We start from the raw sequence: 16,841 nt of genomic DNA on the forward strand, positions 1-16,841 counted from the left end.
ATGCCGATGACGTTGCCGTCTTCTGTGCTGATAAAAAGAGTGTGGAAGAGGCCATACACGTTACGGAACATTTCTGTAGTGTTACTGGAGCATCAATGAACCCGGGAAAATGTAATGGATTTTGGTATGGTTCATGGGCTACCACGCCCCGCTTTTTTGCCGGTATTGCATGGAATCGTGGTCCGCTGAAATACCTGGGAGTTCCACTCTCGCACATCAGGAGTAGCTCATCGTACTGGACGTCAATGGAAACCTCGTTGAGGAGGAAAGCCGAAGCATGGAAAGGACGTGACATGTCCATGTTCACCAGGGCAAACGTGTGCAACGTGTTCCTAGTGTCTAAGCTAATGTATGTACTTCAGGTAATGCATTGTGCGCGTAAAAACATTCAAAAATTTCATCGAATTTTCGCGACATTTATCTGGCGTTCGTCGTGGGAGCCTCTCAAAAGGGACAACCTCTTCCTTCCCCTGGAAGCAGGTGGACTAAGTCTGTGTCATCTATTTGTTCGGCAATTAGTATCCCGGTTTTTTTTCTTTAAGAATGCCGACCATCCCTTCCTCAAAACCGTTCTTCAGTTACGACTGGCCACAAGTTTAAATTATTTAATTGTGTCCAGTGACGATTCGTTTCAGGGGAGACCTTGGGGCTTCCTAAAAGAGGTTGTGGACACGATTGAATTCTTGAAGCCACGTTTCTCATTAGAATATTTATTTAGTGTAACACGCAAGAAACTATCAGCGGCGATAACCGAAAGCATTTTTCCTATCCCGCTTTACCGAAGTCACTTTGCTGTCGATCCCCAAGATGATGTCCTTTACAGAGTAAAGAAGATGTCTGTTCCACCGTCAACCAAATCGTTCTTTTTGAAACTGCACACTTCGACCTTGCCCGTTAAAACTTGGCTTCATAGTAGAGGGATATTTGTGCCGTGGACGGTTAACTGTAGACTATGCAATAAGCCAGAAACCATAGAACACTGCTTCATTTACTGCAATGACGCCTTTTTTTTTCTGGGATGTGCTTCAACGAACACTAAAGAAAGACCTCGACATCACTGATCAAACTATTCGTTTCCTTCCATTCTCAAAAGGGGAAAGTGTTCCTTACGACATATTCGTTATTTTAGGCCTCCACAGTTTGTGGAGACGTAGAATGATAGATAGAAACGCAGAAGCGCCACGCACCACAAAATCTATTTTTGTGGAGAATATGGCTCAGCTGCGCAGTGTTTACGCGGCACAGCCATCCCAGCCTGATTGGTTTCCACTGTTAGATGCCTGCATAGGTCTACCAGATTTTTGAACATTTTGCTTGTTTGCCCATTGTCAACCCCTCCGTGATTTATGTATATAGCACTGTGATACTAAGGACTTTAGATGGGTTCTGAGTGTCATTAGGTTTTGAAAGATTTGATTATCATTTGTTTAGTGTGTAATAATCTAATCAAGACATCAGCGTGAAAGGGGCCTATTGTTGACTGTATATTGAATGTTCTCTGTAAATAGCATTTCATCTTTATATTTATATTACTATGCTCGTTTGCCTGTTTGAATGTTTTTTGGCTGATGTGCTCTCTCTTGTTCTATAACTTCCATGTAATAAAGAAAAAAAAAACCTTCTGTTGTGGTCGAGAGGTTGAAGCGCCGGTACTTGTCGTCGCGGCGTGAAAGTTCCGGGTTCAAATCGCGCTAGGGACTTCTTTTTTTGTATTTTGCGCGTGTCTTACTTTTGAACTGTGATCCTTTTTTTTGGAAATCATCCACTTGCACTACTGCGCCTTACACGCTTTTACTGTTAGCCCCACCTGTTCAATCGAAACACCGGGAAGAAGAAAAAAAAGATCAACGCAAGTTAACGCGCTAGCAATCATTTCGTAATGTTCATTAAGAGGAAACCAAGCTAACAGCATCAGTATGGCTTTCACACAAGCGGAGCCGAAACAAGCATCTTTTCCCCAGCGTTTACAATTTTATCTGTTTTCAAATAACGTTCTTGCTACGATTCCTTTCAATAACAAGAGACGCCTATTTAGGACTAATAAAAACTGCAATTGTAGCAAATAAAAAAAATAAAATAAAACAAGCAAAAAAAACAAAAAAACTAGCAGCTGTGGATACATTGATTGAGCGCAATCCTACAGGCAAGGCAGCAGGTCAAAGTTCAAACGTCTGAGAAAGTAGTAAAACTGAACTAAAAGAAATCATACCTTTACTTGCATGGAATGAGATAAAAAGTATATTTATACTCTTTACATTTTGTTGTGGCAATCATTTTGTAATATTAACACATTACTTGTTGAATTTTAGTTAGACTAGCAGACGATCACGACCAAATGCAAAAATGAATCAGCCACCGACCATCGCAAACCCTCTCTCTAATGCAAACACCTAAAATGACTTTGGATCAAGAAATGGAATTAATTATAATTAATTCCATTTGCTGATCCAAAGTCTTAAGTCCAGACGCATGCCGATGCTACAGGCGCCAGCGTATAGCCCTGAACAGTGCTTGCACTGCACGAGCGCGCGTGCTTGGCAGGGACGCTGAAAGCCCGGAGCTCGCGCTTGTAGCATCGGCTACGTCTGGACCTAAGCTGAAACGAAGTATAGCTCAAGTAGCGTGGCCCATCAAACGGATGTATGTGAGAATGTCAGGCTGGGTATAAATTGTTCTTTGATATAAGGACATGCGGTTCGGCGGTTGTAACGGGCTTTCGCAATAAATCTTACCAAGAAGGAATCAAATGTTGATTGACGTGTTAATATTCTATCAATAAAAATTTAATCTGCAGGAATGCACGCTCAGTAGGCTCAATTTTCCAAGACACCAGTGGAAGCGGACGTCAAGTAAACTGCTTCGCGATTTACGGTACTTACCTCACCATTTTAATGACGACTAAAATAGCGTCACGAAATATTGTGTTTCACGGGGTCCGGAAGATGTTGTAAAGGTTGTTACATTATAGGGAGTTCCCAGAAAACAAACGCCGTTGCAATATTTTCGGAAGCACCGACACACATAATGTTGTAAGTACAGCTTAGGAGGAATATGATGAAAACCATCAGAAGAAATAGGAAGACGTTTATTTGCAATGATGACGCTATGAATGAACGGCGTTTAGCAACGGCAAGTTATGAGCGTTCGGGAATTTATAAGTTCACGTGATTGCTAACTATGGACATGCGTTTTTGTCGGGAGATGGTGTTGCGGTGATGACCTGATATCGGACGACTCGTGGCAGACGAACAAGCAAGTTTCTTCTCAGCGAATGGTAAGTGTCCAGTGTCAAGCACAACACGAGGCTACCAATCACGTTGTCCACGTTTCGAACACTTACCGCTTTCGACAAAAGTCCTGGCACCGGGGCTAACTTTCTGGAAAGACTCGTAGTCTTCCTTGAGTCCAACGCCATCATGAACAGTAACTGTAAACGATCCACTATTCAATCGGTGGGTGGCGAAACGTATCCGCATCTGCGGAGTCTTGGGCAATGCGTATTCTAAGTGGCTGGAAGTTTACACGATGCCTGCCACGACGTCCAAACACGTCATTGACGTTCTACGGTCTCTTTTACCTACTTTTGCCCTACCGAAAATACTTTTCCCTGATAACGCCCCAAATCTTGCTTCAAACAATATAAACAAGTTTTTGAAAAAAAAAAAAAAAAACGTCATCAGGCATCACATTAGTGCACCATGCCATCCTGCAACTGACGGGCATGCAGAACAGATGGTGTGCGAAACAAAAAATGCCCTTTTGAATCTTACGGAAGAAGCAGTTCAGTGAAGAATCGCCAGGTTGTTGTTCCAGCAGCACGCGACGGTCTCATCTTACACGGTAAAAACACCCGCCGAAGCAATAATCGGCGGACGAAGAGCCACACCCCTCGATTTCATGATACCATAGCTTACGAACGAAGATCGAGAGATGCCCAGAGCGGGAGTCATTGCAGTTTATTCGGTCGGACAACTCGTCTACGTAAGGAATTTCAGCGGAAGTCAGGCCTTCCATGTAAAACTTGAGTAGAAAAGTCTCTATGTTGGTTGACCAGAAGGTGTCATCTCTCTGAATACGTTGGATATCAATGCCCTTGAGTGTAAATATAACTAAATCACAAAACTCTGTTTGTGTATTGTTTAACCGCCCTTGCATTTGATAGTAGAGGCTATGGTGGGTGATTTGGACCTTTCTCACCTGGCTCCTTTTTCTTATTTTTCGCCTCATACTCCTTTGCGGTTTACTTAATACCTGATTTCTTAAATAAATATCCCGCTGTTAGGGAAATAATTTCAGACTGTCTGTCAAAACACAGCTTTAAAATTAGTATAAAGCGGTACCTTCTGTCATGTCACGTTGAGTAAGTACTTTTAGATCGTATTTTCATTGCGTATGAGTTGTATTACCTGTTTCATTTATTTCCAAAGTGTTAAGTGCACTAACGATTGTATGGGCTCTGTACAAAATCTGCTGTGTTGATTGATTTTGGTGTGCTATTGTATCTTCTTGTACTTCTTTAATGTTTATTGTTCTTGTTTTCGCCTGCTGAGCATTGTAAACGGGTGATAGGACCACGTCAGGTAGAGATAATCTGCCTTTTGTCCTGTTCGAAGACGGACACTGTTTGAACGCCTCGAAGCTAACTAGAACGGTTGCTCAACAGATTCCGGTACTGCAGCAAAGGTGCCAATTACCGAATACTCCGTCAGGTCCAGACCCAAGAGGAACGCACGGCCTCCTGACTCTCCTGACACTGCCTCCTGACTTTCCATAGCAGGCTTTTTGCGAGGGGGTGGGGGGTATGAGGGGGTGCGGGGTTTGTCATGTTGGCCGAGGACGAAGTGGGAGCAGAAACTGACGGAAAAAAGGAGCACGAAGGGATATAATAAAACATGAACGTCACGCAAGGTGACTAAGTCACAGTTCCTGCCTGCCTGTTTTTTTCTAAAATAGAACACACCCCTTCAGTCACCTTGCAAGCCATAGAAAAATTTTTTCTACACGGCACTCTTTGTGGTTAGTTGAATAAAACCAACGACAACAACTAAAAGCAATGGGAAAAAAGAAGAAAAAGGCAGAGACAAAAAGGGGAATGGATATAAACTAATAGAAGAATAGGAAGGTGAAATAAAACAGTTAGTAGTCCAGCGGTCGGTTCGCCTTTCTTTTCTGCTGTCTCCCTTTGTTCAACAGGTACCACCCGGGGCGCCCAAGGAAGACGAGACTCGAAATTTCGCGAAGTTGGCCAGGCTCAAGTTCGACAGAGGTCTACATTTTCAAACCTTAAAGTCATGTTCGACAAGGGTTTGATTGAAGTTGAGCTTGCGTGTGCATGCGCGAAAATTAAAAAAAAAAAAAAGAACAGCATGGAGGGAGGAAAAGTGCAGTATGTGTAGGGTGTATTGGCATCACTGGTTCACATTGCTAAGAAAAACATTGAAGGCGCATATTTTCACTTTTATATGCTGTAAACATTGGTAACGATATTATAACATTTAAAATGAACTACTTTCTACATTATTTGCTTCCCGAAATTCAAAATATTTGTGTAGAAGCCGGGCGACATTGCCCATAATTCCGAATTCTTAGAACTTTCGTCAAAGGTCGAAGGTTCGGTGAACCACTCAAACCTTAAGGTTCGAAGTCAAAGTCGAGATTCGACAAAATTCCGACACACCCCTAGCTGAGTCCAATTTCCCAACAGCCGCTAGGTGCGCAAGCAGTTGAGTGAGCCGCTGGGGCCTAGGTGGGTGGCCACCCTACGTGACACTCTAATACTCTTGTTAGCTACTGGTCTTCGTTCATATCAGAAGGTAGAAAAAGGGTACTCGCTCTAGTAGAAAGAAGATAAAAGTAACGTTTTAATACTTAAGCGGTTGGAGTGGCCACACAGGCTGTGGTTTCGTCGGTCACGATCGCCACACAGGCATTCCAGTCTCACATGTGCTCGTGCACACAGAGTGCTCCGGCTCACGAGGTCTCGTCGTCGTTTTTTTTTTTCTTCAAGGGGTCGCTTACTTGTGGGAAGTCTACACTCTATAGGTACGGCACCAAGCCGATTTATGGGGTCAGTTTTAATAGTTCACCGTAATTCGGCTGCACGCGGTCTTTGAGCTATAAGCACACAGGTGCTGTAATCGTGACTGTGCATTTTGTTTAGTTTTCTTTTATTGATACTACATATTTTAGTAATCGATAATTAATTCGACGTTAACCTTTTGGCCACTATTTTGCAGCTTTATTTGGATTCGAGCTTGCATTTTTAATTCATATGCCTCTTATAAGACAAACAAACAAAAACAGAAAGCACTGAACGTTCAACAGCACATTTAGCTATTAATTACGCAATGGAAAATTTAGCGGCACTAACTTTCGACATAATGCATCTAAAAAGTGTCGTGTGAATGTTGTGCAGATCACCGCCCCCTTTAATGCTGACATGAACCAATTGCCTAGCGCTTGCGTTCTTTTCGCCTCGCCATAGCCAACTTGTGTAGAGAGTGCTGGCGATTCCCGTAACAAAGCAAATTAGAACGACAGGAAGGTGATTAAGCTTTCCCACGTCCAGAGCGACAGAAGGTCACGAGAGAATTCTGAATCCATGAACATCAAGAAAAGAGACTCTGGTTTCTTTGTTCCTGAGTCACTTAGTCCTGAAAGTTTTCTAAGCCGCTTGCGGCCGATGCTTTCAGGGCCCTCTTGTACAAGTGAAATTCAAACCGCTTTATTCTAGCTCACTTTCGAAAGATAATGAAATGTTTCATGCTACCATCTTAACTTCGCCTTGCTGATATCGGTCAGGTTACACCATTTCATTTTTATGCCGAAGGGATGCATTATTGAATAAATAGAAATTCCAGGGTTACGGTGACCAAGGAATTTCGGTGAAAAACGGGGGGAGGTTATCAGGTTCATTACTGCTAGCTCCGTTTAGGCAAAATCCCAGTGAGATATGGCATAGTCAGTAAAGGCGACGCCCATTCAGAATCGTCAACAAAACGCAGTGAACACTACAGGAGTACGTGCTACTCACATGATAATTTGTTTTCGTCCAAAGACCTAACATGGTGAATTTCCGTGTTTTTTTGTTCTTTTTTTTTTTTTTGTGAGCCCTGGCCTCGCGCCCAAATATCGCCAAGCTACAAGTATTGTGTCCAGGCCTACGTGGTACACGAGCAACGGATAATCTTGATTTAGATTTGTCCTCCATTGCCTTAGAACTTTCGCCAACAAGGCGCTTTGCTATACACAAAATCTGCATCACACAACACCTTTCTTTTGATCGTCGAAGTCGTCCCTCTGCAAGGCTGTCCCAAAACGCATTGCAGCTCTTCACTGCATAGTGATGAAGCTCTTCACCGTTTACTGAAAAGCGAATGCCCACGTCACTCATTGCAGCACATGCCGGGATGTGTTGCAATCCCCGCTGGGACTCCGGGGATGGGGATATGTAAAAAAAATGGTATACTTTTTCTATAGGATATTTTCGATAACTGATGTTGTTGTGCTTCGGTCTTCATAGCATCTCTCACACCTTTTCTCTCTTTCTGAAAAGGGTGCGAATGTGAGGAGTGTTTGACTCAGCAGGGGGATGTGTTCCGGCGTATTAGGGGAGAGGACTATAAATCAGACATCACAGAATCTCCATCACTATTTAACGTAAACGCGGGGAACGTTTTTTGCCATGTGAGTTCATGTGCGTTTTAACGGTTGCGGAAGAAAACCTAGCGATTTAGCGTAATAACCAATAGACAGTGCCTGTTGGTCATTGTTTCAAAAACCATTTTCTTCTGCCGCAGGTCTACCTGTCATCAAGGGGGGGAATTTGGATGTTCAAGAGGCTTGGGCCAAACGGCATGCCGAATGACGCAGCTTTAACGACAAGAGCGAGGGACTTGAAGACACGACTGGTGCCTACGTGCATGAACCTCGAAAAACCGGAATCTCGGTTCACTAACTACTTCAACCACGAGGCCTACGGGCTCCGGCCCAAGAACCGCGTCAACAGCCAGCGTGCTACCATAAGCGACGTGCTGCCATCCTTGATCTTGAGTGGCATCGTCATCCTTAAGAGAAACGTGGTCGAGTTTGCGGAGGGCGGCATCTTCTTCGAGAATGACAAGGAGGTAAGGTTCAAACTGACACTGATGGGCATTGAACGTTTCCGCTGAACAGCATCAAAGTAGAGGCAGCCTTGCACCGGCGGGCCATTGAAGAGTGCTGTCAATATTTTTAACTATTTTACTCTGATGAAAACAACATACACCATGATTTCTCCGGGAGAGCATTTGGGGGGGGGGGGGGGGGGGCAAAAACAATTTTTTCGTAGCAAATTAAGTCTGTCTATTGCAGTCGGTAGATGGTCGAGAGAAAAAGGATAAAATGGCATATAAAAGCGTGCCATTTCTGGTCTGACTAAATAAATTTATGTAGTGCTAAGATATTTTCTGGTGATTGTACTAAAAAAGATATGAAATAATATGTTGAAAACATGTTTCTTGTTGCAGCATCCTTGGATACTATACAGATTAGAAACACATTGTTTCTTGCACTGCATTATTTAGGCAAAACGGTTTAATAAAAGTTTGATAGACTATCCTGCAATAAAATAAGGAGAAATGCAAGTCAGTCAGGCAAATGACCCCCTACATATTATTATTTTAATTAGCACTCAGTAAATGCGAGTACTTTGAGCTTAGTGGGGTGAGCTCTTTAAAGGGATACTGAACCAAGGAATTTAGTGTCCATAATAAGTGGCGAACGTTCTTTCCACGAGCCAGCAGCCGCCGGTGTGCGCGAGCACAAGCAACAAAAATGACGTCAAAGACCTCCATTCGCGGTTAAGAGGACAGTGAAATGTATGGGCTTCTGGCCAAAGGAGAATAAAGACAAGTTTTTCATGTACACAGCGGTGTCTGGTGTAAAAGGTAAGCGATTATCTGATCAAACAAGCACGTAGCTTTCAATTGTAGAGATTAAAAGCCTGTCTTTATTCTCCTTTGGCCCCAAGCCCAAGCATTTCACTGTCATCTTAACCGCGAATGGAGGTCTTTGACGTCATTTTTGTTGCGTGTGCTCGCGCACACCGGCGGCTTCTGGCTCGTGGAAAGAACGTGCGCCCACTTATTATGGACATTAAATTCTTTGGTTCAGTATCCCTTTAAGACAAGTATAAACACACGTGCACAGGTGACAAAGTTAGACGCCGTCATTCTGGCCACGGGTTACAAGATCAAGTTCCCCATGCTCTCCGAGGACGTGATGCCGGTTGTGGACAAGCAGGTACAACTTTACAAGCACGTCTTCCCGCCCGGCTTGAAGCACCCGACCCTGGCAATCATTGGACTCGTTTTGGGCTATGGATCTCCACTCCCCCAAATTGAACTGCAGGTGTGTGCTTTTTGATGAACTTGTTAGTCATTTTCAGATATGTGTGAAGCGTTTTCGCGTCTGTTCCCTTAAAAGCAAACAAGAGGGACCATAGCTAACCTAATTCGTCGTTCAGATTGTTCTCTCTAAATCTGTTAAATCACAATGCGCATTATTATTGTTTTAAACATACTTTGTTTCCCTAGAGACACAAAATAATGAAAGGCGCTACCAGTACCACTGTATTATCTAAATCACTTAGCGAATTTGTGAAGTGCATCGAAGCGAATATCTCCTGTCACTTGACACTTGTCACTCATAAAATATAATAGAGGCATGTACGTATCAGGTTCGGAACGTTCGTGTCGGTGTGGGAAGCAAGAGACACCTCAGGAAGGCGCTCGAACGGCCTCTTGAGTATTCGCGCCTTGCCGAGCTCTTCGTACTTCCGACATTCAGGGACAAGTTGAGCCACGGTCGGGGAAGACTTGGGGGCTACGATGGAAAATAGTTCTTGTGAAAGCATTTGAATAGGTGGCGGACCTTATCGTCTTCGCTCATTTCGGGGTCGACACGGCTACACATTGCTACATTAAGGAATGGAAACGTCATGTTTGCTTTGCTCAATGTCACAACTAAGACTACGTTTTTCGGTTTAACGTGTTTCAGCATCGTCATTCGCTGACCTGCCTCCGTAAGTTGCGGTGATTGGCTCTCGGAGTGTTGTGCAGGAAAGTAGACGCACGTTCTTTTTTTTAGAGCGAAGAAAGCCGCAGAACAGTTTCCAGGACTGTGTGCTTATTATAGACACTTTGTGAAGTGATTTTCCCCAATCGCCGAAGCGCTCACTCGACAGACACAGGCGGATGCTTCGGTTATGTGGACGGAAGAGCAGCTGAATGCTTTCCAAGTGCTCCGAGTCGCCTACAGTCGTCACTAGCTCTTGCACATTACGATGAACTCGCTGATACCGGAATCTACATTGAGGCGTGCAACATTCGTTTCCGAGCCGTTTTAGTCCAGTGGCAAGACGGTGCCAAACAAGTAACCGCATACGTTGTCCAGGACAGAGTACTAAGAAAAATAAGTGCCTTGCAATTGTGTGGGCCACTATCAAGTTTCGCCTTTACGTCTACGGAAGGATTTTCAAGATAGTCAGTGATCAGCTTTCACTATGCTGGATAGCTAGTCTCAAAGACCCTTCCAGCCGTCTTGCGGGCTGGAGCCTGATTCCTCAAGAATTATGCTCCTGTTTACACCCTGCTTCAGAATACAATGAAACGGACGACACTTTCCTCATTGTCATCAATACCGCGTGTATGACCCTACAGTAAGAACAAACCCTGAAACCTGTGCCCTTATTGAACACCAGGAAGGCCAGGACCCGCCTATGCCATGGCAACCGCATCTTTCAGAGGTCTGATGTCATTCTGCTTACAGAACATTGTACAAGAAAAAAGTTCCATCGTAACGCGGCTTCATACATAATGGGTGATTTCATCTGAAATCGTGCAAGTAAAAATGATGGGTTTTCAAAATATTTTGGAAAAATGCATGTTGGTGGAAAATGTGTGACTAAACAAAACTGCAAATTAGAGCTACAGGAATATTTTTGTTCTTCAGTTTCGGCTCCGAAAGGGCAAAACGTAGGTCTTGCGATTTCCGTAGTTTTCATTAGTGATATATTTTGGAGTCTCGCAAAGTTTGGACTATCTTTTTCACAATAATGATAGCTTTTTTACTGCTTTAATACTATATATAGAAAGGTCAAACTTCTCTAAATGTTTGTTTTACTTAAATTTGACATCATAAAATAAATATACTTGAATCATTCACATTTGACAACAATGGGCCATCTTTGAATCGAGCTAGCTTTCTATTCACCACTATTTAATGCATCAGAAATATATTAAAGGAAAGCTTTTACCTAAGCCTATTTAAAAAAGTATAATATTGTTAATTGAAGGCCAGGACCCCCCTATGTAATACCCTCTCACGAGGGCCTTTAGGGGCAATATGGATAAATAAATAAATAAATATATATTGTTTATCTAAAAGAAACAAGACTCTAAACATGTGAACCAAAGCTAAAAGTAGAAAATTCAACGTCATTTTAAGAAAATATGTATTTTTTATTTTTTATTTTTATATGAAAAAAGTTTCATCTGCTCTTATAAATGTAAGAATAATTTTTCTACGGATATCGTTTGTCATATTAAGCAGTGCCTTTGAAAATAAGATATATTTGAACCTTAATTCCACGAGACCTATCTCTGTCATTTCGTTTTTCACTTAAATATCAGGTATTTTTGTAACATGATCATACTTTTTATTTGTTCTCGAATCCAAAATACAGTTAAGCGAAACTTATACCTTGATAATATTGATACTATTTATGGTATTATATGATAAGGGGTTCTTCCTCACGTTCACTTTGCTTACTTAGTAAACTCCAGAAATCGAAACTGTCTTAAATGTTTAGGCGTTGTCATATGAGATTAACAAACATTTATATAGGAGAATTTAAAAGTTTCACGCGAGTTAAAGGGGCGATGCAATGATTTTCTACTTTGTGAAAATACCGTGTAGAATGAATCCCTGACGTTAATGACCTGTAAAACCTCCGTTCGTTTTTCACCACACGCAATCGAAGTCTCAGAAAAAAATTAAAGAAAAAGCAGCAGCGTTCACCCCCTCAACTCGCAGCCAGGAAACGCAGCCACGTTATCTTGAGCCGATTTTATGACGTCAATGTTGATCACAGCCACGCGCTGGGATTGGCAAGGCACAGGACACGCGCTGAGTTCCAGACATTGTTATGGTTCTGCTTTTGTTGTCATTGCAGCGATTTGACACGGGCCACTACCCGTATGCCTCTTGAGCAATTGACTATCACAAACCTAAATCGAGTGCCTACGCAATGCTCGGGTTCAATTAATTAGCCGCATTCAACTATCAAGATCAAGTTTGGCAAAGGATGCGAATGAAAACGCTCGCTTTTGGCCTTGGAGTAGAGTCTTTTCAAAAGTACGTCCGGCAACATTGGTGGTCGCCATTGCTTGGACAAGAGGTTCGTGATTGGATCCCAGACCTCGCCAAACACTGACGCAGCCCTCGTGTCCAATACGAGGCAAGTCGAATGGACACCGAAAGCTGGCGTCCACTCGAGTAGGTGAGCAATCAATGGCGGACATGCGTTAACGCGGACTTTTGAGAAGGGTCTATTACACCGCAACAAAGGAGTTTCTTGGCCAAAGGTGTTGCGTTCGAGTATCCTTGACTTCCACTAGGGCCATTGAGCTTGTTTAAAGTGAATAACATTCCAATTGAAGTTCGTTGCACCACCCCTTTTAATAGAATACTTCTGGGAAAAAACATATCAAAGCGACGACTCTCCGAGCACGTGAATAAGCTTGCATGAATTTTTTTCTTCTTCATTCCAAGAACTTGTTGTATAGGGTAGATAAGTTAGGCTTGTTGAAACCTCCCAATATCCGTCTTTACTGTTTGCACTTCTATGTTTTCAAAACAAAACATACGTTTCAAATCTCGTAGAATAATGTGAGGCGAAAGTCTCAGCTCTGACGGCATCGCGCCGCTTCTCTGCGTGCTTTCGTTTTTCTGCAATGTGCGCGACTTTCCTTATTTCGTCTTTTTTATATGTTTTTCTTTCCTGCTCAGATACAAGCGCTTTCAAGGTTCTCGTAAGCCGCATTAGGCACTTTTCTCCGACCGAAAGGGGGAATGAAAGGTGAATCCACGGGATAAGCGGGACATAGATAGGCCGCCATCCTATTTAACTCATGCTCATTCTTTGCATGACAAATGCATGCGAATTGTTAAACCTGCAAAGATCCGTACGTCCATATGCAAACGTTTAACACCATGTTGATTCCTATTACTGCGTCAGAACGGGTAAACCTGTAAAAATATAGGTTTCTCTATCTGAACAGGTGAATCTGTATAAATATTGGTTCCTATATCTGAATGGGTCAACCTGTAAGGTACGGGTTCCTGTATCTGAATGGGTCAACCTGTACAGGTACGGGTTCCCAGTAGCATACGGGAGACCCGTATCCCATAACACCGTATGAGATATACGGGTCAACCAGTATGAATTTTTATACGGGTTTTTTCAGTAGGGTATGAACGCAGCTGCAAGCGTTGACGGCGGCAGCAGCGAGCGACGGTGCGTCGGCGTGACAGCTGGCTATCGCGAGAATCAATCGGAAATTCCACGCTCGGCTTCTTATTTACTACACTGGTCATCTCGGACATTCGACCTCTAGTGTTTGGGAGTTAGCTAGGGCTGGACTGACTAAGCAAGGTCGTTCCGGCTTCCTTATCTTTTTCAATTGGGGTACTAATAAACACGAAACTTCAGGACGCAGGGAAAAGCGTTCCTTCTCTCTCATGCACTCGGCAGTATGCGTCTTTCAAACACTTGAACCACTTTCACACATCAATGTTTGTTACCTGAGAAGTGAAGTTCGGACTTTCATCCCAAACCCACTCAGGTGTTTTAAGTGCAATCGGCACGCCCACCAAACCGCTTCCTGTCGAGGCTCAGAATGCTGTGCAAAGTGGTCCAGCGAAGACCACGATGCGAAAGAGTGCTTGGTGGCCGCCATGCCCTTCTCGAAGACACCGGAGGGCGTTGTTGGACGAGTACGGTTTCTGCTCGTCCGACGGTGCCCTCCTGGCGTCTGCGATAATTTTGATGTAAGCAATGTTACATAACACTTTTAATTTTAAAAAAAATAGGCCACGCATGAATGTAGTGTTTGTACTTTTGGATGCTTAGAGCCTATAGGTTGGGTTATGACGATAAATCGACTGTCGCAGAATCGCATAAAGTGGTTTAGGGCCTCCTTCAGTTGGAAGGAAAAGTAGCCATTCCACCATGAACGTGTAGGAATTCCAACAACAGTAAAAATATAAGAATTGCAGCACTTATATTAACAAGCGAGTTGAGAGGCTATAATTTTTTTCGATCTCAATTGGGACATGACCTGGAGGATATCACTGCTACGTTTCTTTTTGTCGCTAGTCTAAGCAGACCAGCCCACTCCCATATTCAGAACAAAGCGAAAGTTCAATGACGTGGCACTTCGTCCGTCAAAAAAGCTGAAAATACGTTTACCGCAAAATCTCCAGAAATAGTCCACCTAAAATCGAAAGTCAATCGGTTGAAAGTAAGCAGTGGGCTGGCTTCCGGTGTGCGACCAACAAAGTAGAAAAAAAAATGATAGTTTTAGATTTTGGATCCTGCGGAACTTGTAATTGAGGGGAGGGGCGATGAACCAAAGACAAATGTTCTTTCCAGTCCGCAATGTTCGCTTATCTCCAGCTTTGGCTAAAGAACACCACTTCTGCTGAGGTCATCATTGGCCAGGGCTCGCAATTACCATATGTAGGTTATATTTCGGTATTTTTAAAGAAATAGCAAATCGGGTCAAAAATAGGGGTGAGTTATTTTTCAGTGGTGGGGAATTGCTCGGGATTTTACGGTAAACTTTGTGTTTTAGTTAAACTGTGAAGCTCTTGACAAGCTAACAATACGGGTGCCACTTGTTCAAAACTTTAGGTGATAACGGTTGACTCGTGGAAATATTCATCTTTAATTTACATGAATGTTTATCGAAAACTTCACAGCTCTGAAGCACACAGCTGCACGTGTCGCCTACCAAAGCATCTAATTTCTAACTCCGCTTTTATTTCCCCGCAGGCCCGATGGGTGGCGCAGCTGCTCGCTGGCAAGTGCAAGCTCCCTCCGCATACCGAAATGTACCAGGACATTGCAAGAGAAAGAGCTGTTATGCGACGCCGTTATGGAAACTCGTACGATACCACCCTATGCGTGGATTGGATGGCGTACATGGATGATCTAGCGGACAAGATTGGCGCCAGTCCCAAGATGCTCAAGTACTTCTTCACCGACCACAAGCTGTTCCGTGCCCTACTGGGGCCTTGTGTACCCTACCAATTCAGACTCGAAGGCCCTCATTCATGGACTGGAGCACGAGACGCCGTCTTGGGATCCCAAATGAGAATGCTCTATCCGCTAAATAGCGACTGCACGAGCTTCCAAACAGAGAAGCGCGGCTTTTCGAGGTTTTACACACTCCTGGCCGTGATTGTTCTTTTTATCGCATTCTTTGTTTATAACTAGAGCATCAAATAGGTGTTGTGTTAGAAGATAAGCTCAAGCGTTCTCAGTGGTCGAAGACACCAATTATATCAGTCGTGCGTCGACATGCTGGAACACGAGTAAAGGCTCCCTGTAGCCCATGAAATGTTTTAGAAGAAAGTGATGGCTCTCCGAGGTATTATATTTTAGTAAATATGAAAAAAATGCCATCTGCATTATTGATTCAAAAAGTAGAGAGTTTCAGGATACACTTTTGCCTCACCGACCTGTCGTGTTTTATTACCATCGCCAATCGGCGTGTGCGAAATGAGTCTTCGCTTCGTTTAACGAAAATGTAATATCTCTCCTCTCAACAACGGGATGGAAAAGCTGCAAATATGAGTGAAATTAATTTTTTTTGCGTACTTGAGGAAGGATGCACAGTAAAGGATTGCCGAAAAAGGCTGCAACAAAAAAAATTAAGAAAAATGTCCTAAGTTTACATTTGCTGGAAATGTTTGTATACCTCCGGAATGCTCTAGAAGACCGGTAGAGTGGTGACCGGCAATAAATAGAAAATACTTGAAGCGGTAGTCTAGAGATCCTGTGCGTCCCGCACAGGATCTCTAGGACGCAGACGCAGGACGCAGAGTTGTGGCTTTCACTCCCGAAGGGGGCTTTTTTTTTATGCCCATTTTTTGTTTGTTAATGCAGCACACGTAATTTCAACATTGTTTCGTGCTCTAACAATTAAAAAAATAGTTTATTTTCTTGCGTTCGCAGTATCGAATCAGTGAGAAAAGTTGCCAAATCATTTTTATTGTCCTGTCGCTGCTGCTGCTCCCTTGTTAACAGAAAGTTGAAAACGCGGCAGGACAGTACAGCGTGTTTTATATGTAGGGCTCCGTGTTTTCGGATAAATCCGAAAAACTCCGAAAAACACCCGCTTGTAAAATTTTTGTCAATTCGGATTTATCCGATAAACTCCAAATTGTTATGTGCCCCATGCCACCCCCCCCCCCCCCCCCCGCCCCCCTCCTTTTTCTACAACAAAAAAAAAAGTGTTTTTTTTTCTTTTTTTTACAATTTGAGCAGCGCAGGATCAATGGTCCTGGGAAAAAGACACCATAATTTTCTTTCAAGCCTCGCAACAGTGTCAAAAGGGGGTCTTACGGCTTGTCTGGTCAAGGTTGGTTCACGGAAACAGGTCATTGTACCATTCGTGTCACGACAAAAGCCACTCTTTTGGCTTCCAGTTTGGGCCATGGGATTTGGGATTTAAAGAAAGGAGAGGGTATGTTTCTGGGGGTAACAGTGAAAACTATGGAGCATAGAGATTGTA

At 43.2% G+C, this 16,841-nt stretch overlaps 1 protein-coding gene across 1 annotated transcript in view; it reads left to right on the forward strand.

Annotated features, from left to right (window-relative positions):
- The window catches only part of LOC115311518 (flavin-containing monooxygenase 5), a 65,788-nt gene extending 50,247 nt beyond the window's left edge, over positions 1–15,541 (forward strand). Inside the window, exons 3-5 of the mRNA XM_040212506.1 lie at positions 7,800–8,126; positions 9,190–9,390; positions 15,098–15,541. Coding sequence (XP_040068440.1) covers positions 7,800–8,126; positions 9,190–9,390; positions 15,098–15,541 — 972 coding nt within the window. The remainder of the gene's footprint in view (positions 1–7,799; positions 8,127–9,189; positions 9,391–15,097) is intronic.
- The last annotated feature ends 1,300 nt before the right edge of the window (positions 15,542–16,841 follow it).

Source organism: Ixodes scapularis, unplaced genomic scaffold (assembly GCF_016920785.2).
Source record: "Ixodes scapularis isolate PalLabHiFi unplaced genomic scaffold, ASM1692078v2 PGA_scaffold7__128_contigs__length_106722199, whole genome shotgun sequence".
Taxonomy (NCBI): Eukaryota; Metazoa; Arthropoda; class Arachnida; order Ixodida; family Ixodidae; genus Ixodes; species Ixodes scapularis.